Source organism: Lasiodiplodia theobromae (genome assembly GCF_012971845.1).
Source record: "Lasiodiplodia theobromae strain AM2As chromosome Unknown scaffold_26, whole genome shotgun sequence".
NCBI lineage: Eukaryota > Fungi > Ascomycota > Dothideomycetes > Botryosphaeriales > Botryosphaeriaceae > Lasiodiplodia > Lasiodiplodia theobromae.
The window spans coordinates 64,047-88,974 of NW_023336467.1; the positions used below are offsets into that span (position 1 = coordinate 64,047).

A 24,928-nucleotide genomic window follows, 5' to 3' on the forward strand; every position below is an offset into this window, starting at 1 on the left:
GGTGTTCCAAGGCAATTCCCTCCGCGTCTGGGGTAAAGAAGCGCGCGCGACTCAGCTTTGCGGGTTGCCAAGCGCGGCGCAAAAGCTTAGCTGCCGCACCGTCGAGCGCGCGGGCTTTGGGCGCGTCGAATGTAGGCAAGAAATTCCACGACTGCCATTTTCAAGTTCTCCCATTCTGGACGGGCGCGGGCGATGCTGCCCCTCACGCGACAGCCACAGACATGCTTCAGGCCCGCTGCAAGACGGTGCCGCTAGCAGCCGCGCAGGCCCTGCTTCGGCGGCGTCGAGGCTCGAGGGGCAGCACCATGGACAGCACACCCGCGCGCGCCCGGCCAACCGTGAAACAAGGCGGCCCCTGCACTGGTGCAGCACGCGGTGGCAGCTGGTTCCCCGCCTTTTCCTCCAGTCTCGGCGCTACCTGATGCCTAAGCTCCTAGCTCGAGAAGGAGCTATGACCCTGTAGCGTGCGCCCAGCGCACCGCAGCCAAGCGCTTGCTTGCGGGGGAGAGCAGAACGCCGTCCGGCCGTGGACGACAATTGCCTCTTGTGTTGGCCTGGCGTGTGCCGCCATTCGCCAATGCACGATGGACCCCGCATCCAACGCCGCCCGCGTAGCGTGCGAGTCGTCCTGGCCCATGCCTGGCTGCCCCTCAGAACCGCCAACGTCAGAAGCTTGAGCGCGCTCCGACGGGTGGGGTCACTGCTGGAAATGGCACGCTGCGCCCGCTCGCCTTCCAGCCAGGCGCGCCTGGAGGGAGATGACCAACTTTGTGCCCAAGCCCTGTGGGCCTGCGAAACCATATATATAATGGGGCCTGCATCGGACTACTTTTCCATCCATCATTCCACCTCTTGCCCTCCTCATCCGCCGCATCCCCACCCCGCTCGTACCTGGGCAAGCATCTGCGACGTCATTGCCGCTTTTCCGACGAACTAGGTAAGCAAACCCATGCGAAACCACTCTCCCGGGGATTGGAGGCTCGTCGGAGCATGACCAAGACGGCTGACCTGGAACGATCCGCTGCAGTCCGGAAGCCCATATAATCTGTGTGCCTCGCGCCGAAGAGACTCTTGTTCCACACCTCATTCTCTTCATCAATTGTCACCATGGTATTTATCCGCTCCGCTGCCCGCCTCGCGCGCCCCGCTTCCTCCGTCCTGTCGGCTGGCAGGAGCTCGCTGCTGCGCCCGCATGCACCTCTCGGCGTCAGAACGCTAACAGCAACCTCGCGGCAACAGGGCAAGGTTCTTCTGTGCCTCTACGACGTAAGTCCCTCCCAATGCCTCAATGGCGTGTTGTTGTTGTTTACCGTGATGTGCTGCTGACGTCAATTGCTTCAGGGCGGCGTCCACGCCGAGCAACAGCCCGAGCTCCTCGGAACCACTGAGAACGAGCTGGGTATCCGCAAGTGGATCGAGGAGCAGGGCCACACTCTGGTCACCACCTCTGACAAGGAGGGCGAGGACTCTGTCTTCGAGAAGGAGCTCGTTGACGCTGAGGTCATCATCACCACTCCGTATGCCACCTCTCCAATTGCTCGTGTTAGCACATCCACTAACACCCCCTAGCTTCCACCCTGGCTACCTGACCAAGGAGCGTCTGGCCAAGGCCAAGAACCTCAAGCTCTGCGTGACTGCCGGTATCGGTTCCGACCACGTCGACCTCGATGCCGCCAACAAGACCAACGGCGGTCTGACCGTCGCTGAGGTCACGGGCTCCAACGTCGTCTCGGTCGCTGAGCACGTCGTCATGACCATCCTGGCCCTCGTCCGCAACTTCGTCCCTGCCCACGAGCAGATCGAGTCTGGTGACTGGAACGTCGCCGCCGTTGCCAAGAACGAGTACGACCTCGAGAACAAGGTTGTTGGTACCGTCGCTGTTGGCCGCATTGGCGAGCGTGTTCTGCGCCGTCTCAAGCCCTTTGACTGCAAGGAGCTGCTCTACTTCGACTACCAGCCCCTCTCTCCCGAGAAGGAGAAGGAGATTGGCTGCCGTCGCGTTGAGAACCTCGAGGAGATGCTTGCGCAGTGCGACGTTGTCACCATCAACTGCCCGCTGCACGAGAAGACCCGCGGTCTCTTCAACAAGGACCTGATCTCCAAGATGAAGAAGGGTGAGTGGAGGAAAATCAATCCCGGCAACCGGCAACCCCGCACTGCATTCACCCCACTTCCCCTCCCACCTCATCCCATGCTCATGACACGCCCGCTAACACCCGACTCCCCACAGGCTCGTGGCTGATCAACACCGCTCGTGGCGCCATCGTCGTCAAGGAGGACGTCGCCGACGCGCTCAAGTCCGGCCACCTCCGCGGCTACGGTGGTGACGTCTGGTTCCCCCAGCCTGCCCCCAAGGACCACCCTCTGCGCTACGCCAAGAACCCGTGGGGCGGCGGCAACGCCATGGTTCCCCACATGTCGGGTACCTCGATCGACGCTCAGAAGCGCTACGCCGCTGGCACTAAGGCCATCCTGGACAGCTACTTCTCCAAGCGCTTCGACTACAGGCCTGAGGACCTGATCGTCCACGGCGGTGACTACGCCACCAGGGCTTACGGCCAGCGCGAGAAGAAATAAATAATGGTTGCTTGCATGGACGGAAACGGTGTTGAATCCGCTCGCCGGAGTTAGGCGGCGGAAGGAATTCTTGTTGCCGGCTCGGATATCATTTTAGCGAGGATGGGCGGCCTTACGCGGGTCTTTTGTATGTGACTTCTGATGAATGAGAACCCAAAACGACTTTTTCCTTCAACAATTTTCTCAATTTCCATCCTCCTTGATTGTGTGCCTCACCGGTGGTGCTTGCGCAACCACATGCGCTCCTTGGTGCTTCAGTGGGTTGCAGATCTCAGCCGTCACACAGATCGTGTACCTTGCTTCCGTCGGGACGTTTTTGTGTAATCTTTAGGGCTACATCAACTTCCAGACATTTGCTACAACTGCCCATGGGTAGTTGAAGCTATCGTCCGGACGTGTATGTAGAATTTTTAATTCAACACTCTCGTCCGGACGATAGCTTCAGCTACCCCAATTGTGTGGAGATTTCAGGTGGGGCAAAGGTAAAGGTGTTGAATTAGGTGTCTTTACACACCGATAAACTCATGCAAGAGAAACTCCTGTACTGTAGACGCGATGGAAAAAGCCGACATGAAGCCTTGCTCTCTATGCCAAAAAGGTAAAGTAAAAAGAACAATCGGAGAATTATGCGAATGAAGCATGTTGTACATGATCACCGGTGTATCATAGCTCCCAAGCGGCGCCCAGCAGCAACACCGTCGTCTTCGCTGTCGCTGCTGCTATCCCTAAAGCCTTCCTCCAGCTCTCGACTCAACCTGCGCTCGCTTGCACCGTCGGCGCCTCTCTGCCTCTCCAGCGCCTCACGCCGCCTCTCGCGATCCATCGGCTCGAACCCAACCATGCCCTCGCCCTCACCATCTTCGATGTCAAAGTCATCGTCGTCATCGTCGTCATACGCCCCCATCCCGGTGGCGGAGGCGGTGCGCGGGGTGGCCGCGAAGGGCAGAGCGAAGGGCAGGCGGGCAGAAAGCGACGACCAGAGGCCGGAAAAGCGAGCGCGGATCCAGCTCGGCGACGTGTGGGTGGAGAGGCTGTGGAGAGCGGCGTCGGTGGCGGCGCCGTGCAACGGGAGGTAGTGCTGGTATTTGCGGACGTAGCGGCGATGCAGGGGGAGTAGCACGAAGGAGACGAAGAGGTACAGGAGGACGGCGACGAGGAGGGGGATGAGGAAGGTCTAGGGAATGCGCGCACGTTAGCGGAGGCGGGGCTGTTTGTTGAGTGTACAGAAGACGCATTGGCTGGTTGAGGAATCCGTGGTGCTCTGGGTTCCGTGGGTCGCAATGCGATGACATGATGGCAGTCGGCGGCGCGACGGAGGGAATGAGGCAGATTCCCACGGCGAGATCTAGGCGGCATACCTTCACAAAGGAGGAGAGGCCGGACATGGCGGCTGCGACTCGGAGGCGGGAGGACGCGAGAGTCCGGGGAAACGAGCGATTTGGGCTCAGGGCGACCAGCAGTAAGGAGGACGTTCAGTACTATGTATAGCTGGGAGGCCCCGGCGGTCGAGCAGCCCGTGTCCGTGTCGACTGGAGCTGACGCGCAATCATCGGCGCACTGGGAAGAGAGCTCAGCGCATCGGCGTCGCTGCGGGAGGCTGAGGTCGGGCTGGGCGGCCGAGAAGCGTCAGACAGGGCGCGGCTCTCTGTATGGCTGGGCGCGGCGTGCAGGGTTTCCCTTCCCGTGCTGCTGCCCCTTTGACTTTGAAACAAGCAGCAACCACTCCTGCACTGACCCTCCCTCTTCCTCGCGCATCCCTATACGAAAAGGCGAACGGCCTGGCCATGCGAGTGTGCGCCCATGCGCCGTGATTCTCCTCCACCGACACATCCCAGAACCTGCTGACCGCGCGCGCACATCCGCCCAACCTCACTCGAAAGAAAGCGCCCTTTTCGAGTACGCCGCCCTCGACGCCCGCACCGCAGCGCTGAGCACCGCGCTCGAGCCCTGCAGACAGCCTAACGGTCTTGCCGATTGGCGAGCGCCGCGGACTCCAGGCACAACATACTCCGGAACGAGGGTCTGACGCGCTGTTCTTTGCCGCCAAAGACCGTCGCAGCACCTGCTGCTGAACCCCCCTGGGGTCGCTGGATTCTCGCGCCAAGCAAAGACGCTGCTGCCCGCCATGTCCGACCACAAGTCGCGTCAGTCGTCCGGCGGCAAGTCGTTCTTTTCGAGGCGCAAGAACAAGGACGACGTGCCCGAGACGCCCGGCCTGCCATCAAACCTCAGCGCAGGCTCCTCGCGCCATCAGTCCCGCTCTTCCGTGAACTCGCTGAACGGCTCGCCGAACAACCGGCCCATCTCCTACTTGCCTGAGCACCTGCAGACTGCCGGCGTGTTGACCAGCATACCATACGACAGCGTCCCTCCCGATGGCCGTTCTCCTATCTCTGTCGATTTCCTGCCCAACAGCCAAGCTGCTGCCCAAGCCGCCGCCCGCCGCGAGCCGCTACCACATCATCTTAACAAGGGCGGCGCCGATTTCCACCAGTACCCCATCTTTAATCCCTCAGCACCGCCGCCGCCTGGGGTGGCGGTCCCGCCGCGACCTCCTCCACACTCTACAGGCACCGCCATGGCTTCCAGCCAGCCTGGCGACAGAGGCGTGTCCATTCAACAATGGGGCTCAGGTCGCCCGAGCACAAGCTCCGGACGACCTTATTCTCCGAACGCTCACGGATCATCCTACGCCGCCACCGAGGCCTCCTACAACACTCGCGCCTCCTCCGACCAAGCCAGCGTATACTCGAACCACTCCGGCCACCGTGACACAAAGATGAGCTTCGCCACCCTGGGCGTGGACCAACACACGCTACTACCTACCATTGGTGTCAATGGAAGACCGATAGCACCAGCACCAGCCCCCGGCAACGCTGCCTCCTTTGACCCCGCTGGATTCCATTTGCAAAGACCCAACGATGACCGGGAAATCGAGTTCGAATTCATGGCCCTCATGCAAAAGCGTGGTTGGAACAGTTTGCCCGAGCAGGCAAGGCGGCAGATGGAGGCGTATCCGATTTCAAAGAAGTGGACACTGGTGCATCAAGATCGGCTAGCAGAATGGCAGGGTGAACAAAGAAGGCGACAAAATGCCAGGCAATCACAATACAGCGTGGATGGGACGGGAATCCTCGGCCGCTCCGATGAGGAGGGCAGCCCGGAATGGTATGTGCGGAAAGTGCTGGACAACTCGATTACAGCCAAGCAGCTGCAATCCCTGAGTGTCAGCTTGAGGACACAGCCGATTGGATGGGTCAAGGCATTCGTCGAGGCGCAGGGCTCAATTGCGCTCACGAATGTTCTGAACAAGATCAACCGGAGACAGGGAGGGGGCCCAGCACCACCGCCAGGATCGCAAAACACCCAGGAAAAGGACCTCGACCGCGAGTACGACATTGTCAAATGTTTGAAGGCTTTGATGAACAACAAATACGGCGCCGATAATGCCTTGGCCTACCCTCAAATCGTCACTTCTCTCGCCAGCTCTCTCGTTTCTCCCCGCCTGAACACCCGGAAACTCGTCAGCGAAGTCCTCACATTCTTGTGCCACTGGGCGAACGGCCAGGGTCATGAGAAGGTCTTGCAAGCATTGGATCAACTGAAACAGGCACAAGGGGAAAATGGACGGTTCGATGCTTGGATGCGTATTGTGGAAGTTACCGTTGACGGTCGCGGAAAGATGGGCAGTTTGGTCGGGGCCAGTGACGAAGCTCGGAGTGGAGGTATTGGCTTCGAGAACCTGCTCATGGAATACGCCGTCGCATCGCTGTTCCTCGTCAACATGATTGTGGATGCCCCGGAAAGAGACCTGCAGCTGCGTGTGCATCTGCGCGCACAGTTCACAGCATGTGGCATCAAGCGCATCTTGAATAAGATGGAAGGCTTCCAATACGATGTCATTGACAAGCAGATCGAGCGATACCGGACGAATGAGGCCATCGACTATGAGGATCTGTTGGAGAGGGAGAACAGTAGTATGGTGGACAGCATCGAAGGGGAGGTGAAGGATATGAATGACCCGAGCCAGATCGTGGACGCCATCCAAAACAAGATTGCGGGCACCAGAGCACAAGACTACTTCGTCTCTGCTATGCAGCATTTCTTGCTCATTCGGGACAATGAGGGAGAGGATAGACTTCGGTTGTTCCAGCTTGTCGACTCCATGCTTAGCTACGTTGCCATGGACCGCCGCTTGCCCGACATGGACCTCAAGCAAAGCCTGAACTTCACAGTGCAGAGTCTGCTGGACAAGCTTTACACGGACTCGGAAGCACGTCAGGCTCGCGACGAGGCAATCGAGGCTAGACAGATTGCAGATGCCGCAGTTGCTGAGCGTGATGAGATGCGAGCACAGCTCGAGCTGGGCGCAGATGGCCTGGTTGGCAAGCTCCAAAAGCAACTGGAGGAGCAGAATGCCCTGTTGGAGCTTCGTGGAAGACAGATCAAGCAGCTCAAGGCTGAGCTGTCAGATCTGCAGACCGTGCGTGCCAAGGAACTCCAGCGAAACGAGCTCGAGACGAGAGAGCTCTACCTCATGCTGCGCGATGCTCAGGATGTTGCGGCTTCTGCCGCCGCAAAGAAGGGCAAGGATGGCAAGCTTGGCCAGACTGATCCCGCTCTCATGCAAGGCATTCTCGATCGCGAGAAACTCCTTGACAAGCTTGAGATGCAGCTCGAGCGCTCCAAGACTCAAGCGAAGCTCGAGGGCAAGGTCTGGCAGGCGGTCGAGCCTGAAGACAAGCTGCGTGAACTTCGTGAGAGGATGGACGGCCTTGACGAGGAACGCAACAGGCAAGAATTCGCTCGCGCCGACTACACCAACAGTTTCCTCGGATCCGTCAACCGCAAGCCCGTCCCGAAGAGAGCTGGAGACGATGACACGGATGCCGATGATGAAGAGATGATTGTCGAGAAGCCGCGTCTCGTTGAGCTCAGGCGTCCCAAGATGTCGTCGACCCAACAGGGGGCTCTTCTTGGAGAGATCGCTTCGAAGGTCAAGAAACTGGATGAGAGCGACGATGAGGCCGAGGGCGAGAAGCCCGAGTCTGCCGAGAAGCCTGAAGACGGCGCTGAGAAGTTCAGCGGTCCCCCGCCGCCTCCTCCGCCTCCAATGCCCGGCATGGATGGCGCCCCGTCCATGCCAGGCTTCGAAAATGGTGCTCCTCCACCGCCGCCTCCACCGCCCATGCCTGGTATGAATGGCCCGCCTCCGCCACCTCCGCCGCCCATGCCTGGATTCGCAGGTGGCGCTCCTCCGCCGCCTCCGCCAATGCCTGGATTTGCAGGTGGAGCTCCTCCGCCACCACCGATGCCTGGATTTGCGGGTGGTGCACCTCCTCCGCCGCCAATGCCAGGAATGGGTGGACCGCCACCGCCTCCTCCGCCGCCAGGAGCACCGCCGATGCCTGGCGCCCGCCGTGGACCTGGATTCTTGCCCCAGCCTGGCTATGCCCCCACGCAGAAGATTGGTCTTGCCGTTGCAAGGCCGAAGAAGAAGCTCAAGGCGCTGCATTGGGAGAAGGTCGACACTCCTCAAGTTACCATGTGGGCGACGCATGCTCCCACCTACGAGGCCAAGGAAGAGAAGTACCGCGAATTGTCCAAGAAGGGTGTGCTTGACGAAGTTGAGAAGTTGTTCTTGGCCAAGGAGATCAAACAGATTGCGAAGAAGCAGTCCGCGAAGAACGACAAGAAGCAGCTGATTTCGAACGACCTTGTCAAGGGCTTCCACGTCGCATTTGCCAAGTTCAACCAGCATTCCGCCGATGATCTTGTCCGCATGATCATTCACTGTGACAAGCCAATCCTCGAGAGCGATGTGGTCATAGAGTTTCTGCAGAGGACTGAGCTCTGTGTCATTCCCGAGCAAGTCGCGAAGTCAATGGCGCCGTATGCCAAGGATTGGACTGGCCCAGATGCTGCCAATGCTACGCGCGAATCGAATCCGGATGAGCTCACCAGGGAAGATCAGATCTATCTGTACACTGCCTACGAGTTGCACCACTACTGGAAGGCGCGTATGCGGGCTCTCGACCTTACCAGGACGTACGAGAGCGAGTATGACGACATCTTCACCAAGCTTCAGGAAGTCGTCCGTGTCTCTGATTCCCTGCGCGATTCCGTCTCGTTGATGAACGTTCTCGGCCTGATTTTGGATATTGGTAACTACATGAACGACGCAAACAAGCAGGCCACTGGTTTCAAGCTGTCATCGCTCGCACGTCTTGGGATGGTCAAGGATGACAAGAACGAGTCTACGTTTGCCGATCTCGTGGAGCGTATCGTGCGCACCCAGTACTCTGAGTGGGAAAGCTTTGTGGAAGAAATCGCCGGCGTCATTCCTGCGCAGAAGATTAACGTGGAGCAGCTCAGCACTGACGCCAAGAAATACATCGACAACATCAAGAACGTGCAGGCCAGTTTGGATTCAGGTAACTTGAGTGATCCAAAGAAGTTCCATCCTGAGGATCGTGTTAGCATCGTCGTTCAGCGCAGCATGAAGGATGCCCGCCGTAAGGCTGAAGCGATGGAGGACTACCTCGAGGACATGAAGAAGACGTATAACGACATTCTGACGTTTTATGGTGAGGACCCGACGGACGAGAATGCACGGAGGGATTTCTTCGGGAAGCTGGCCGTCTTTGTTAATGAGTGGAAGGTAAGTTGCTGCGTGGATTCTATTTCGTTGACGAATCGACTGACGTCCGTGCGTAGAAATCGAGGGAGAAGAACATCAGATGGGAGGAGCAGCGTCGCCGGAACGAGGAAGCCATGCGCCGCAAGGCTGCGCAAGCTGCTCCGCGCTCGCCAACAGCAGACGGCCCGCTGCTCAGCCCTGCATCAACCGGTGCCATGGACACTCTGCTGGAGAAGCTGCGTGCTGCTGCACCACAGACCCGCGATCAGCGCGATCGTCGCCGCCGCGCCCGTCTCAAGGATCGTCACCAGGTTCGCGTGGCAAGTGGGCAGAAGATGCCCGAGCTCAAGGGAATCAGCGGCGACGAAGAAGGCAGCAGCGCGGCCAACGGCCTTCTCAGTCCCAACAGCATTGCGTCAGGCGAAGCCAGTGGCGATACCGGGGCCGAGGGCGAGGAGAAGGACAAGAAGGATGGCGGAACCAGCGAGGGCGAGGACATTGCCGACCGTGCGGCCGTCATGCTGCAAGGTATTCGGGGCGACGGAACGGAGGTTTCGGATTCACCCGGTAGGGAAGACAGCATTCGTGTCCGGAGAAGGAGAGAAAACGCCGGAACCGAGCGGGAAGCAAGGAGAAGAAGGCGCGCGCGCCAAGGCGGTAGCACGGCGGACGAGTCGATCAAGGAGGAACCTGGCGCAGGTGACGGTGATAACGGGACGGATTCGCGCCCAGGTACTGGTTACTCGAGGCCGGGAACTGCACACACGGAGGCGACGACGACTGATTCGGTGGCTGAATCGGAGCAAACGAAGACGGAGTCCGAGGCAGATGGCGAGAGGACTGCGCTACCGAGCCCGCCGCCAGAGAAAGACGAGGATGAGCCAATGCCGGATGCCGATGCAGACGATGACACTGATGGGCCGAGGGAAGACGCGGAGTCTGAAGCCAAGGAGGGCGATGCGGAGAAGGACAGTGACCGTCCCGAGTCGCCGCTCCCAACGCCAGTCACCATTGTCAGCCCACCTAGCCCAGGCAAGGAGGATAAGAGCGAAGCACCGGCGGTATCGAAGGACGACGAATAATTTTGGAGATGTTCGCGGCGCTGTAATTTCCACGATACCCTTTTCCTGTTCGTTCCGCGCATCTCCACGTTCTGGTTTTCTTCCGCCATTGAAATCTCAGATACCCAGACTTACCCTCCCCACCCGCACAAGCTTCCCAAATTTTCCCCTGCACAGAGAACATATTGGAGTGTACTCCATCCCCCTTGTTTATTTTCCCCCGGGTTTGTTCTTTGTCTTTGCATTGGGCTAATGTCTTTTCTTGTCTCTTTTCTCCTTGCCTTTGTGGTGCTTGAGCACCGTAGGCTAGATAGAGATAAACTTAGAATTGGCAGTTTGCTTAGCAAGGCTTTGACCAACATTTGCAGAGTCCGCACGTGTCTATACTCGCGCATGCTCACACGCCCTTTTACTTTATTTCTTTTTATTTCATTCTTCTTTTCCTCACCTATTTTCTCTTTTTACATCTTTCTGTTGCCCGTCTTATCACCTCACGGATATCACTTGGCATAGCGGATGCGCGTTAATTGTGCTTCAAGCTTTTGCCAACTTAACTGTAAACCCAACTACCATGTCATTTTCCTACCACAAACCCCATCACACTTATCCCGCACTGGTGCTTCTTTTCATTTAATTCAATAGCGTTTGACACTGCCATCTTTTCTCTTGGACCTGTTGGAGCGAATAGAACGGTGGCGAAGGGATGAACAGAAACGGACGATGCGACGTACGTTGCTGAGAAACGCTCGCCACGAAATCTTCACGACTACTTAATCTGGACCGACAAGATTTTCTCTCTTCCAATTTCACTTCTGGGTAGCGCTTTATAACGTTGTGGTGTTGACTAGGCTAATGATGTTGTGTTGGCATTATAATGTGCTCTTACAAAAGTGATGAACAAAAAAAAGTATGGGTGCAGGGTAGCAGGGCGCGTGGTAACAAATTGTCATTGAGGATGGATTGTCTTTGTACAAGGCGCTTGGGTAATTTGGGCTTCTGGCGAAAGTTTGCTGCTTGACGGTTTATTCCTCTGTTTGGCGGGCAGTCAGTTGTTGACTGGCCTTATAACGTTGAGACGCCAGTGAAATTGCAATGACTCGCTTTTCTCGCCGGTGCGATGCCGGACCTTTTCAGATTGATTTGGATTATTTGCGCTGCTACTTGAGAGCTGACGATTAAAATGTGTATATAGGTGGAGAATGCGGAGTCCCGGGCCTGGGCCTGGACCTGCTCGCACGGAGCGTCGTTTGACGTAGCTCAGGTTGGACTACTAAGGACAATATTCCAGGTCAGAGACGCGGCGTTTGGTGTTTGCTGGGGATCTCTGGAATCCCTGTGACCATAAGTTCTCTCAGATTTCGAACGGTCTAGAGAAATGCGGGATAATGTTCTCCGACTCTCTGCGCTTTCCCCTCTTCATCTTTGCGCCATTATCGGCCACTGGCGTAGAACATTCTACCTGAAGGCAAGCGAAGTCCGGGTACGACGCGACGTTGTATTTACATATGCTGCAAGGTGCGGTTCCCTTATGGCATCACCTTCTCCGCTTTGGGTTAGCGGTTGCCCTGCCAGCTACGGTCCATGCGAAGACATCTTCTGCGCTGCCGCGTCCACCACTTCTCTGCTTCTCCACGACACTCCACCCACACTTTCTTCTCCGCGCTGACACCAAACTTTCTTCACCTGACTCCAATCCTTCTCCGATCAAGTACAAACGACAACACCAAAACCCGCAACATGCTCAACGACAACATCGAGGTGTTCCTCCGGCGCGTAGGCCCGCGCCCAACGAGATATCTAGAATACGTTCGCCCCGGCCACGAGCAGAAGTTCCTGTCGCAGGACATGCAATGCTACGTCGCGGCTACGAGTGAGGAGCGCTTCCAGATTCACGTGCGCCTACACCACGGCTTCAGGTACTTCACGGCCACCTGCCTGGAGATCCGCCTCTGGCTCGACGCCCACGACGAGCCCGACGTCTACCTCCGCAGGAAGGTTCACGTTCCCGTCAACGGTCTCAAGTATGTCGACTTCGTCCTCAAAGACTTCGCCGTTCAGGTCGGAGATCACTGGGAGAACGGCGACCTCTGTTTCGGAGAGGTCCAAATTGGTCAGAGAGCCCCTCGTGCTGTCGGTTTGGTAGTATTGCCGGGCTAACACTTTTGACAAAACAGATGGCGACAAGGAAAAGCGTTACAGGAAGGCGGACCTCATGGACCGCTCCAGAAAGCTCGGTACCATCCGCGTCTCCGTTCAGCGCGGTCGCCAGGACGCCGATGGCGTTGGACAGGATGAACCGGAATCCCTTGCGCTGGATGGTAAAATCACGTCGACTGATCACCTCAATGGCATCAGCCATTACGTGAAGTGAGTCCAGAACTGTCCTCATCTGACAGGAAGCTATATATTTAACTTTGCCTCGCAGGACTGTCAACAACCGCGTCATCGACGCGCTTGACAGTGACAAGTCGACGCTCTTCAAGCGGGTAGCCGGACACCATGGAGATCGCTTCAACTTTGAATTCCGCTACCGTCACCGGAGTATGTTCTTGTATCCCAAAAGGACTTTAAAGAGATTAATGTGTGTACAGCCGAGCTTCAGCGTCTGGGAATGATAGACGAGAATGGCCGCCCTATCGTCACCATCTCCAACAACGAGGACGAAGACGAGCTCCCCATCGCGCCCAGCCGGAGAGTGTTCACACATACCAATCCTCGTAATCTGCCATCTCCCGCCCTGGCCTCCTCCCCTCCTCCCTTGTCGACAGCTCTCCGGCCATACCTTCCTTCCCAGCACACTTTCTCCTCCAGCCCGCTCTCCGGCCACAGCACGAAGAGGGTCAACATCCCGGCCGCTTCCCATCAACACAAGAAGCGCCGCCTTCTCCCCGCCGCGTCCAGTTCGCGCAATCAGAGCACATCCCCGCTCCCGGCATATCCTCCGGCCAAGAGCCGCAACGCCGAGTCGCCAATCGATCTCACGCGCAGCATCTCCCCCGCATCCTCGTCGCCAGCAAAGACGTCGCCGGCATCAGCGTTCTCCTCGCCTAGGCCCTCGCCGTCTTCTTCGTCGCTGTCGTCGTCTAAGCAGCTGCAGTCGACGCAGCACCGCCCACTGGCCCGGCAGCCGACGCGCTTCCCGACCGCGACGACACCCTCGACTAGGGTTCTCCCCACGACCGCCGGGGTTCCTGGCCCCACAAGCACTCTTCCCACGGCTCGTCTGCCCGCGTCCTCGCCGGCATCTGTGGTGACGCCCTCGGTTTCTCCTCCGAGAACCGACGAAGTGCCCTTCACAACGTTCATGGCGGGAGTACAGGCGGCGGGTAACAACAGCGCAGATACAAATAGTGGTGTTGGTGGTCGCAGCGATCCTCCTGCTGCGTCTCCCGGTGGCGATGGCGATGGCGATGGCGACGGCCACGACGACGGCATGAGCGAAGCGGAGCTGCAGCTGGAGCTGCGCCGCATGGAGATGCAGCAGCGCGCGTTCGAGCTCGAGAAGAAGCAGCTAGAGATGCAGCAGCGGCAGATGGAGTACGAGATACGGCTGGAGAGGATGAAGAGGGCGAGGCAGCAGGGACAGCATCAAAGCTTGCAGAGCGGTGACGGTGATGGTGATGGGTCGGCTTGGGACGGCCCTGAGGAAGTTTAGTGAGGTGGTGCCGGTCTGACTGGGGGACGGGGCTTCTTAGATGCGGCGGTTTCTTTAATGGCGGGGTTTGTGATTCTAGATTGGTTCTGAGGCTTTACTGATTTGGGGGATATTGCTTCCCAAGGCTTGTCGATCCATTTGGGTGAGCGATACTTACAGGGTGCCTAATGATTTAGATAGCTGGTTTCTGCAGTTTGAGAATGTAATGAGTGCTCACTTGACTTCAGGTGAAGATCAGAAACGGGGTTCAAAGCAGCTCTCGAAATGGAGGGAGATATGAGAAAAACTGTGTCTTCTTTGGAAACGGCATCTTTTGAATGCTTCACCAACGAGATTCATGACGAACTTTCGTTCCAGCCTCGCCTGACCTCACTTTGCGGCACCAAAAAAAAAAGCTGTCTGTCTGCGATGCGGATCTAGAGCCTCGCGAGGAAGAAACATCTTGGCGATGAGGGAAAAGGCAAAAAACTATGCCTTTCGGCACAGAAACAGGCTCTTCAAGGACCGCCTGTTTTTTCCCGTTACACCCTCCGACCGTACCCCACCCTTGCGTGTGGCGGCCAAGTCACAGCTTAAGCAGGGAGGGCGTCTGCGTCATCTCCCCACTCGTTACTGGTATTCTTGGCCGGGTCAATGAAGTGAAGGCGGACTTGCTGAATATATAAATAGAAAGGGCCTTTGGTTACCACCCACTGCTTGCCAACGCCCACCTTCAAAATCACAAGCCCGAGCCATTAAGCCCTATCGAACACGGCCGGGTCTATGGAGTGAAAGTGGACTGGCTGAACATATAAACACCCATATTCATTGGAAAATCATCCAGCCCCTAGAAGAGAGGTGGGAAATACCGGGGGTATCGACTAATAGACCCTCCCTTTTCCTCCCTAACGCCATCGCTATGCACATCCGTGGACACTTGATGCAAAAGTCATACGAAAACAATCATGTCTGGCCAAAGAATACCTCACAATGCTTTGCCAGGTGTTGCGCCAGCCGTCGGAGTGGCTGGGCTGGTGGGTGCAGTCCCGGCTCTGCTCTTGCTCCTTTTGATCTTCGCTGGCTTCTTGCTTGGGCCCGGAATGGCGGCCGAGATGTCTGGGCTGGCAGCGAGAGCAGGCGTACCAGGCTTGCTGTCGGTCTTGGTTCCATCCGTGGCAAAGGAATTGGACAGCTTTGCGGCAGCCGCGGCGGCCGCAGCTTCTGCCTGCTTGGTCTGCGTCTGTTGGACATGGCGTTGCGTGGCGCTAAAGTGGAAAGAACCAGGTTCGCCAATGATGGGATTGGTGTCCATGAACTCGTCCTTGTATTGGTTGAAGAGACGGAAAGACTGCGTCAGGGCGTGCATTGATGTCGCAGCGGCGGCAGCGTTTGTGTTCTTGGTCTTTTGAGACTGTTCAGGTTGGTTCTGGGATGATGCAGGCGCGTCATTCATGTCAATGGCCGAGGACGACTCTCCAGTAGGGCTGCCGGCACGGCTGGAGCGGCGGGAAGCATTTGCGGAGGCATTGGTTTGCTTGAGAGACGTTGAAGGCGGGTAGTAGGTATATCCACGGCCAGACGTGTAGATAGGAAGGGACGACGCGATAGAGAAGAATTTGGACAGGGAGGTGGTAGCAGCAAGCTGGGGCGAAAGGGTTAGCAAGCACGACACATTCAAGGCAGATAGGAAGCATTACAATCTTATTTCCAATGATGTCCTCCAGAGATGCAGCCTGGTATATGTTCTCGCCGATCAAGTAGTAAGTGCCCAGCACAGTGAGGTCATCATCGTGGCCAGGGCGCTTCCGGCGCTGTTGCTTGCGGAAAACATAAATGCCGGTGTCGGTACCATCGGGGCGACGCTCGGGCTCGGCGGCAACCATGAACTCGAGGCCTTGCATAGCACGCAGGCGCAACTCGAACTGATCGCGATCGGTGAGCCAGGGTTCGCCTTTGTGCTGCATGAAGAGGGCCCAGTTGTTGGAGGTGCGGTCGAAGAAATCGGACTCCATGAAGTACAGGTGCACCGTCTTGCTGTGCAGGCCGCCAAAGTATTGCAGGTTGTTGAGGGCGACGGGGCTGCGCCATTGGCGCTCGTCGAGCGGCGTCTCCTGGATCTGGGCCATGGCGGGGGAGGGCGTGGCTGGAGTTCGGCGGGCGGGCGGCGACGGGCGAAGTTGGTTGCGGCTCATAAGGCTGCGCGGGCGCTAGGCCGGACCGGGTTTAGCTTTCCCCGCGCCTGCCATAAGGCCCGTCGGCGCGTCGCCCTCCAGATCTTCGACCAGTCGCCTTCGTCGATCGCGTCACCCCCGTCACCAGTGTCTCGCGACTCAACCACAACCACGCGCCGCTCGCTGCTCTGACATGGACTTGGTCCAGTCTGTGCGCAAAGATGGCTCGAGGTAAGTCCGCACCCAATTCCGCCCGCGACAACGCGTTGCCCGGTCTGTGTCGGTGGTAGCTACTATCCGTGCAAGACCCAACTCCGGAGCCTACTGCCATTCGGCGCTTCAAGAAACAAATTGAATCCAGCCTCGCAAACCAAGCGGCCCTAGCCGAGCAGCTAGCCAGTGCTAAACCTTCGTCCTTCAGGGGCTCTCGAGCCATCGGCCAGAATGTCGACGTCGAAAACATCCGCAACTCGACCCACCGCGAGAATTTCCTTGGCCATTCCATCCTAGCTCGTGAGTCTAACTGAGATCCTGGATGCCCGCAGCCTCACCCGCTCTCGACGCCTCTCTCACCTTGCTGTTTTCTTTGCACGTGGCGCTAACTGTTAAAAGCTGTCGGCCGTTCCGAGCGCCGCCGCGACCCCAATTTCTGGATGCGCGGTGGAATGACGGACGAGGACCAGGACGCTCTTAAGAAGGAGATCAAAGAGGTCCAAGTGAAGGAGCGCATGCTCCTGAATGAGAAGCTCGGACGTCCGCCCAATGAGGGCATCGATGACATCCTCAACCCCAAGCCGCCTGCGCCTATTGCAGCTCCTGCCACCGTCCCCGTCACCAAGGATGGTAAGAGCAAGGAGCGCAAGCACAAGCACCACCACCGTCGTCACCACCGTTCGCGCTCCCGCTCGCCCCGCCATCGTCATCATAGGAGCTACCGCGAGCGTAGCCGCTCCCACGAGGGTCGTCGCCGTCACCACGACCGCGACCGCAGCCGCTCACCCGAGCGTCGCCACCGTCACCGCGATCCCGAGCGCGAGCGCTACCGTAGCCGTTCGCGTGACCGTCACCACCGTCACCGTGACGGCGAGCGTGAGCGTGAGCGCGAGCGCGAGACGAGCAAGCACTCTTACCGTCCCCGCCACCATGACAGCGACCACGGACGTGAGCGCAGCCCGTCCGGCGAGCACCACTACCGCCGCCGTGACAGTGACCGTGGACGCGAGCGTAGCCCGTCCGGCGAGCAGCACTACTACCGTCCCCAGGACAGCGAGCGTGACCGCCCGGTCAGCCGCCGTGGCAGCTCTTCTTCTCACTACTAAGCCAATCGGCTCCACTATCATGGTACATTCAGGTTTTTACTAAATCGGAGGGCGGCGTAAGCCGGGGAAGGCGTCTAAAGGATCAATTCACGGTACATGATACCCATTCGGGAAGCGGGTCACTCCAGCTTGGTGCATACATCAGCCCTAGCAAATAACACTTTGAACTATTCCATCTTCTCTTGCGTGATAAGTGAACACAGGTCCACACATAAATGTAACTTCTCTCTTCTTCAGCATGGTGTTGAAGCAACTGTCTGGATATAGGTGCAACTAGTTTAGCCTTTCACATGGGCAGCTGAAGCGAACATCCGGATTTAGATGCCGGGTTCGAAATTATACAAAAATTTCAGGACAAGGGCTTCAACTACCCCCTCTGCTCAGAGGCAATATGCAGATTTTACACAATTTTTTACTTTGTGATAGTTCCTCTCACTGGTCGTATCCTACACATAAATACAGCACTTCATGGAGAGCCTTTTTTTACACACGTAGGAACCTAATCCGCGCGAGGCGTACAAGCAAAGAAGCCGCCAAAACCACCAATTCCCTCCAGCTATCACCGTCTATGTATATTTTCCACATCCACTTTCAACACTCTCCCTCATCACAACCACCCAAAGATCTCAGCATTACTCAAGAAACTCCACCAAGTGCCGCCAACGCCGACAAACACGGCAACGACATCAACGACGACGAGCACCAGGGCCGCCATCATGAAGCGGGGGCTGAAGATGCGGTAGAGCATGAGGTGGCGGCGCAGGTGGCCGGCCCAGCAGGTAGTGGCAAGGGCGACGCCGGCGTAGAAGAGCAGGTGTGTGGCGACGGCCTGGGCGACGCCGCCGAGCAGGCCCTTCTGCTTGGGCGGCTGCTTCCACAGCACAGTGGCGGGGACGGCGACGGCCGTCAGGATCTGCGCGCCGAAGGTGTTGAGGATGACGAGCAGCGGCGACCACGGGTAGTGGATGCTCTTGAACGGCAGGAACGCAGACTCCCACTGGATGCTGGCGAGCGTGGCCTGGTGGCCCGTCTTGAAGAAGTGGAAGGAGCCGAGCAGCGCCAGCACCGTGGGGCCGACGGCCGTGGTGGAGAGCTTGTTCGTGTCGATGATCTCGAGCAGTGCGAAGATTTGCCACAGCAGGATGCCGATGGCGCCGCCGCCCATGGGCTTCTGGATGTGGATGACGGCGAGCGCCCAAGCGGTGATGAGGAGCGCGAAGCGCGAGCCGTGGATGTTGGCGTAGCCGAGGATGGTGATCGATGTCTTGCCGCCTGGCGCAACGACCGCAGGGTCGTTTGCGTCCGAGGGCTTCGCCTCGTGCGTCTCGATCTTGAGGAGAGCGGTGCACCACGAGTATACGACGTAGCCAACGCCCAGTGCGATGCCGAACGTCACGCGGGAGAAGACGACGCGGATGGCTTTTTGCGAGCGCTTGGAAAACTCAAAGTAATCCATGTCGTCGGCAGCGTCAAAGGCCCAGAACGATGCGCTGAGGAGAAGACAGACGCGGAAGCAAAAGCCGAACCAGAACTTTGAGAGGCTCTGGAGGGACCTGGTGCGGGTGTAGAACGACTTCACAACCTCGGGTAGCGCAGCGGAAAGGAGGAAGGGAATCGCGAGCTGCCAGACTGCAGAAGTGGAAGAAGTAGAAGACGCGTAGTAAGTAGACTTGCAGTACGGCATCTGTTCCTCGCGGCAGAGTCTGGAAAAGGAAGCCAGACGGGTCAGCACGACGAAGATGACAGACTGCGTGCAACCGAGAACCCGGTCTTCAGACGCCTCCTGCCTCATGGAGGATGCAAAGAAGAGGACGCCCAGGGTGCACAGGAAATACATCAGGATTTCATCCTCCCAGATGGTGAACGAGTTCGAAGCGAACCCGATAGACAGGAGCAAAGGCAGCACCACGCTGATTCCGCCCCAGAAAGTCGTGGGGAAAGGAACGTTCAAACGGAACTTGGCAGTGACCAAGGAGGATGTCAAGCCAACGAGGGACAAAACAGCAGCACCGAAAATGGCGGAGTGCAGCAGCTCAAAGAATGGGATGAGATATCCCACCGCAGCACCAGCAGCTCCACCGAAGACGAAGCCACTCACGCCCCGGAAGAGAAGGAGAGGGGTCAAATCGATGTTGTCACCTTCAATGCCGCGGCCGTAGATGGCAAGTATGGCAAGAGAGCCTATGAGGATGCCGATACCCTGGATCATGCTGACAATATGGAACTCTGCCCACAGGCTACGGCATCTGCTCAACGTGAGCTTCTGGTAGTTCGCAAACTTGTCATAAGCCTGCCTCCAGTGAACTGGCGTCGGCCGTTTGGTCTGTCTGACCGTCTCCCATGCCTTGTTGGCGGCATTCCAAAGCGTGAGACGAGGCAGTTCACCAGCCTCGTCGATGCCTTTGGCCAAAGCATATTCGCGCTGATAGCGGTGGATTTGGGCTGCTGCTAGCCTATTGACAACGGCGAGGTTATGGAAATCGTCGCCACGGCTACCAATGAAGGCTTCTTCGATAGGTTTGCCCAAATTATTGAACGGAATAGGCAACCCAAGGAGAAGAGACAGCGTAGGGACGAGATCAATCTGAGCAAGCGGCCTTTCCTTCGCAGTCGCAGGGGGCGTGACAAACTCCGCAGAGCTCCTTCCAAAAATGCCCTTCTTCGAGTACATCCAGAGCGCCGCCTCAACCTCGTCTTCCGACTCGCCGCCGTGGTCACCCTTGGAATCCATCCCATGGTCTCCCATGACGACAAGAAGGGTGTCGTCGTCAATGGCCTTGATCACCCTGCGGAAGACGTCGTTCATCTCCTGGAGCTTGGCAGTCATAGCGGGATGGTCAGGTCCATAGCGGTGCCCAGCGTGATCGACACCGAGGTAGTGTCCGATCAGAACGTCCCATTTCGCGGCATGTCCCGGCTGAAGATAGGGGAACAGGTGCTCGGTAACTCCATTGTCGACTGTATGCAGATCCCACACGTTGAACGAATCGTATGGCCGAGTAAGCTCCGGATCGAAGTAGCCGGGGAACAACGAGTGCCAAGTGTCATCACCCAGATGCACAATGTTCTTGCTCGCATTTCTCAGCTGCGCGATCAAATTGTCCTCCTCAATGGCCGTCCCAGCGAAATTCGAGCCCGCATCAATGAAGGTCGGGAGAGTGCCAGTTGTCAAGCCCTTCAGCCTCTGCAGAGTAGTTGTTGGCGGATCCGAGATGAATGGCAGCAGGAAAGCATTGTTCGGCTCCTTGGAAGCAATCTCGTAGAAGATGGGGATGGCATTGTGGAAATGGTGCGGCTCGGAGTCGCCTTCCTTGGGCTGGAAGGGAACGGTGAAATCGTAGCGGAGCGCATCGACGATAATGACGACGGCCTTGTTGAATGTCTTCGGGTGCCAGCAGCCCTTCTCAGGAGAGCCTGGGGTGAAGCCACCGGGCAATTCGGCCGGGGGAATGGCGCATTCGGACTTGTGGTCTAGGACGAGGCGCGTGAGGAGGAAGCCGCTAGTGAAGAGGTAGATTCCAAGGACGTGCAACAGGCTGTGGCACGTCAGCGTCGTCCGAGTTTGCGTCGTCAAGCAGGACTCACCCGATCAGGAAGAAAAATGCAACAAGCAGGCTGTGCGAGGACTTGAATTGCAGCTCGCGGCGCTTGTTGGCTATCTTGGCCTCGGCGGAATTGGGGCGCAGGCCTTGGGCCTCGTCGCGCTCCTGCTGCGCCTTGGCAGCGGCGAGTTGGGCGGCGATGCCTTCGAGCTTACCGTCCTCCATTGGCGCTTAGAACGGATGTCTGCGGCGTGGGCATTGGGCGGTGAGGTGGGGATGACGGGGAACGGTGCGGCGGCGTGGGAAGAATGATGGTCGGAAAACGATCGGCTCCAGGGAGCTCCCCCTGGCCCATGCAACATCATCACATACGCGCTGCTGTCTGATTCGCCCGCCGCTTGTTGCTGCCGCGACCCAAAATTGGTAAACCGCCTCACGCGTACGACGACGATACGAGCGGCGTGCACAGAATGATGATCGCATACCCATCCCCAACAGCCCCAGAGCAAGCGACTGGGTATGATAGAGGTTATCATACATTACAGAATAGAAACTATAAACGGGGGACCCTAGTCCCAAGCAAGACTATCCAGGCATTGCGCGTTGACTATTATGCCAGGCGCCTCAGAATGTAGCAGAGGCTGAGCCTCGCGCAGGTTGAGCTCCAGAGCTTCTCCTCCCCGAACATCGCCAACACTGCAGGTTGCCGTGCGCGTGATGGATAGCAGTGGGGATAAAACAATAAAAAATAACCGGTGGCTAGGACACAGACTGCCAGGGAATCTGTACAGAAATCATCATGAAAAGAAAACAATCAGTCGTAGCCAGAGGCGTGAGGGTTGGTTGCTGGATTTTTTGGGACGGTGCGTTGAATTCCAGAGTACGGAGCTTGGCTGGGACTACATCTGGAAACGTGCGGCGGCGCGTGCCTTCTAGATCGAGTACTCGTTCTTCTCGTTGGTTTTCTCCTTAAGGCCACCAATGCGCTCGAGATCAAGAGACTGGAAGCGGTCATTTTCGTCCTTCTGGTAGGGCGGGAGCTGCTCTTCGTGCAGCGGCTCGAGACCCACGCTGTGGTCGCCAACGCGGACCACAACAACCTTTCCGGACTGCTTGTTGCCCTTGTCGTCGACTTCCTCGGGGAACGTGATGCGGATCTCGGGCACCGGGCTGTCGGGGCTGCGTTGCTCGTTCATAAACGTCTCCTTCTCGTTGTAGACATACACAGCGGAGCCGCGGTTGCTGTACGGAGGCGCCGTGGTGATGGTCAGACTGCGGTGATGCGACGACACGCGCGACGTGGGGCGTTCCTCGTTGTACATGGGCAGCTCCGACTTCTTCTTCTGGTTGCGCGCGCGGCGCAGCCAGAAGAGCGCGACGACGGAAATGAGCGCGACTCCGACCAGGACCAGCAGCGCGATCAAGAGGTTGACCATGGTAGGCGTGAGCGTCGATTCATTCGCATCATTGTCGCGGCGCACCAGCAGATGGGTGGGGTTCATGGTGGTAGAGAGCGGCTGGGGTGGGCGTGTGCACGGGATCCGGGACCGGGGCGGAAAACGGGCGGCGTTCTCTGCGTCATGGTTAGCAGAGCGTGGTGTTGGTGCGGAATGCCGCCGGAGCGTGTTTCGGCAGATGGTACGTACCGGCGCAAGGGGATTGGACGGAGTGCAAGGGCCGGGTCGCCTGGATGCGTCTTCGGGTAGGAAAGAATGTACGCAGCGCCTGCTGAAAGAGCGAAGCTGGCTGCTGCCGGTGTAAAGAGCGACTGTGGTGTGGAGCGACCTCGAAGATGGTGGTGAAGAGGAAGAGAAGGAGAAACGGGACTCGGGGGAGCACGTCAAGGCACTGCCTTGGGTAGTTAGCGCCGACAAAGTTATGAGTGGACAAAGCGCCAGCGGAAATGAAGACCTCAGATCGGCACGAGACCTTCACCAATGATATGCCGCGCAGGATCAGAGGTGGGCGCTTGCACACCTGCTTTAGAACGGCTTGCCCCAAAATGCACGTTGGCCGCGGCCAGAACACGCGTGGGGATCATGGCCGGTAGTGTTGGTGTTCTAAATTCGGCACTGCGCCTTGCTCAGGAGGTCACGGTGCGCCAAAGCAATGAGGAGAAGGGAGCGCGCCCGAGACGTCATGGTTCGTGTTCCCAGAGCGTGCTTTCAATTTATATCCAGATGGCTCGACTTAAGCTTATCTGCTGAGGCACCCGGAGTTTCGACACGGTGCTGAAATCTGGGGTTGCAGCAAGGGAACCATCCCAGGCCTCCGACGAGCCCTGCCCCGAAGTCGCGCATTCCCCCCGGCGCTTGGCTCCCCGAATATCAGAACGGACCCTGCCAATCTGCGCGGCCAAGCAGTTCCCTTCACGGCTCTGGCGCCCGTCGGCGCCCCGAAACTGACTGGAAACGCCGCGCTGGTCCTCCGCCGAATCAGCGCGTCGCACGATCCCGATTCCTGCGTTCGTCGGAAGGATGTCGGTAGGGTGACATGGTGGAAGCAAGTCATACACCTCGCCAGTCAGGTGCCTGAGGCCAATCGTCGCGCTCAACAACAGCTGCAGCCAGGAAGAGTCGGCTCGACCCAACGACTCACCGCGGCGCCGCCCAGCTCCCACCATTGGGCCGATCGTATGAGTCCGGGTGGGGAAGCGGACACCGGTGTCTCTGCAGCCTCAGGCTCGACTGCAGGTGTACGTCCATGGCGGATGGCGATCAGGCTCCCGTGTGTGCACCTCTGCGACCCATGCGACGCGGGGATATCTGGAGAGGGCGCTAGGCGTGGCCCGGAGAAGGCGGCATTGCCACCATAAGAAGCGGCTGCGCGAAGAATAGCTCCGCTGCAGCTGTCGATGCCGTGGCACGGCGCCTTTTGGGCAGATGACGAGGGCTCGCGGCGGCGGAGGGCAATTTGGAATCGAGACCAGCGTCGCCGACTGGATGACCTATATCAGCGCAGGCTATGGGCGGGTGGATCAGGTCGATGCGGATTGCCCGCGGCGTTTGTGCGCGGGAAGCTACCTGGGCGGAGGGACGATGCAGCGCGAGGTGGTGCAAGTGTGGAGCCTCGCGCCGGCCTGGAATGGAGCGGGCAGCGTGGCCGATGACGACGGGTGCGCATGTGGCTGCCCATGGATTTGAGAAGGGCGACGGCGCGCGTGATGACTGAATAAATCTCCGAACGGTGCTCAGCGCGGGCAGACCGGTGACGCCGTTTCAGGCACAGTCTGGGGCTGGCGGGTGTCGTGCGTCTACAGCAGCACTCGACACGATCGCGCGCAGCAGCTGGACAGGTAGGCGAGCGCCGTGAAACAGCGCAGTCTGGCACTGGCGCAGCGCAGGTCAGAGCTGCTGAGATGTAACGGGCACGGTCAGCGAGCGGTGGACCCGCGTCGATCCCGCCCGGCGCGGCTGGCGACGCGCTCTGGGCCCAGCAGCACGCAGCCAGCACGCCAGGCTCCAGCGCAGCGCCCCGCCCGGTGTGGGCGAGCGCTGCAATGGGCGCCGCTGCTGGCGGGCGGGTGATGCGACAGAGCCGCAGACAAGGCGCCAGCTAGGCGTTAGCGAGCCGTCCGATCATATTTTTAGTCTCTCCGCGAACTCCAGACCTAGTGCCAGCAGATCCGCCCAAGCGTGCGTGAAATCTCCAGCTCAACACCACGCCCGCATCGCCAGCTGCGCCTCGCCTCGCTGCCCGCCCGCCGGCGCCCCCGCTCTCGCCCGCCCCCGACGCCGCCCTGTGCCCAGCTCGCGGCCCTGCCCGCAGGTCCCTTCGCCACGACGCGCCAGATTCCTCGCATCGCGGCCCGCGCATCCCTTGCTTCTCCACTCACTCGCGACACCTGCTGCGCTCTCTTAGTCCCCGTCGCGCTCACTGATGCGTCCCTTGCCAGGCGCGCGAGGATTCCGCTTCGAGCCTAGCATGCGCAGCGGTTGACACACGCACAAAGCCCTCTCTAATTACGCCCTACCCAAGGGGTGC

The 24,928-nt window shown here is 58.4% G+C and overlaps 8 protein-coding genes across 8 annotated transcripts; 4 read left to right on the top strand and 4 right to left on the bottom strand.

Moving 5' to 3' along the window:
- Nucleotides 1–1,107: 1,107 nt before the first annotated feature.
- LTHEOB_8234 (Formate dehydrogenase) lies at nucleotides 1,108–2,577 on the top strand (the record flags this gene model as incomplete). Its single annotated transcript, XM_035517689.1, has 4 exons — nucleotides 1,108–1,266; nucleotides 1,342–1,517; nucleotides 1,570–2,114; nucleotides 2,231–2,577. The coding sequence occupies 4 exons, from the start codon at nucleotides 1,108–1,110 to the stop codon at nucleotides 2,575–2,577; spliced, it is 1,227 nt and encodes a 408-aa protein (XP_035370354.1).
- A 652-nt stretch (nucleotides 2,578–3,229) lies between these two features.
- Nucleotides 3,230–3,962, bottom strand: LTHEOB_8235 (uncharacterized protein; the record flags this gene model as incomplete). Its single annotated transcript, XM_035517690.1, has 2 exons — nucleotides 3,230–3,751; nucleotides 3,936–3,962. 2 exons carry the CDS (start codon nucleotides 3,960–3,962, stop codon nucleotides 3,230–3,232), a joined length of 549 nt encoding a protein of 182 aa, XP_035370355.1.
- A 740-nt stretch (nucleotides 3,963–4,702) lies between these two features.
- LTHEOB_8236 (Cytokinesis protein sepa) lies at nucleotides 4,703–10,299 on the top strand (the record flags this gene model as incomplete). The annotated part of the gene is made up of 2 exons (XM_035517691.1): nucleotides 4,703–9,238; nucleotides 9,295–10,299. 2 exons carry the CDS (start codon nucleotides 4,703–4,705, stop codon nucleotides 10,297–10,299), a joined length of 5,541 nt encoding a protein of 1,846 aa, XP_035370356.1.
- A 1,716-nt stretch (nucleotides 10,300–12,015) lies between these two features.
- On the top strand, nucleotides 12,016–13,933 carry LTHEOB_8237 (uncharacterized protein; the record flags this gene model as incomplete). Its single annotated transcript, XM_035517692.1, has 4 exons — nucleotides 12,016–12,388; nucleotides 12,453–12,645; nucleotides 12,704–12,819; nucleotides 12,870–13,933. 4 exons carry the CDS (start codon nucleotides 12,016–12,018, stop codon nucleotides 13,931–13,933), a joined length of 1,746 nt encoding a protein of 581 aa, XP_035370357.1.
- Nucleotides 13,934–14,897: 964 nt separating this feature from the next.
- LTHEOB_8238 (RNA polymerase ii transcription mediator complex subunit) lies at nucleotides 14,898–16,038 on the bottom strand (the record flags this gene model as incomplete). Its single annotated transcript, XM_035517693.1, has 2 exons — nucleotides 14,898–15,554; nucleotides 15,610–16,038. 2 exons carry the CDS (start codon nucleotides 16,036–16,038, stop codon nucleotides 14,898–14,900), a joined length of 1,086 nt encoding a protein of 361 aa, XP_035370358.1.
- A 238-nt stretch (nucleotides 16,039–16,276) lies between these two features.
- On the top strand, nucleotides 16,277–17,402 carry LTHEOB_8239 (Multiple myeloma tumor-associated protein 2 protein; the record flags this gene model as incomplete). Its single annotated transcript, XM_035517694.1, has 3 exons — nucleotides 16,277–16,314; nucleotides 16,505–16,596; nucleotides 16,696–17,402. 3 exons carry the CDS (start codon nucleotides 16,277–16,279, stop codon nucleotides 17,400–17,402), a joined length of 837 nt encoding a protein of 278 aa, XP_035370359.1.
- Nucleotides 17,403–18,009: 607 nt separating this feature from the next.
- On the bottom strand, nucleotides 18,010–21,169 carry LTHEOB_8240 (GPI ethanolamine phosphate transferase; the record flags this gene model as incomplete). Its single annotated transcript, XM_035517696.1, has 2 exons — nucleotides 18,010–20,938; nucleotides 20,988–21,169. The coding sequence occupies 2 exons, from the start codon at nucleotides 21,167–21,169 to the stop codon at nucleotides 18,010–18,012; spliced, it is 3,111 nt and encodes a 1,036-aa protein (XP_035370360.1).
- A 707-nt stretch (nucleotides 21,170–21,876) lies between these two features.
- Nucleotides 21,877–22,446, bottom strand: LTHEOB_8241 (uncharacterized protein; the record flags this gene model as incomplete). The annotated part of the gene is made up of 1 exon (XM_035517697.1): nucleotides 21,877–22,446. One exon carries the CDS (start codon nucleotides 22,444–22,446, stop codon nucleotides 21,877–21,879), a length of 570 nt encoding a protein of 189 aa, XP_035370361.1.
- Nucleotides 22,447–24,928: the final 2,482 nt, after the last annotated feature.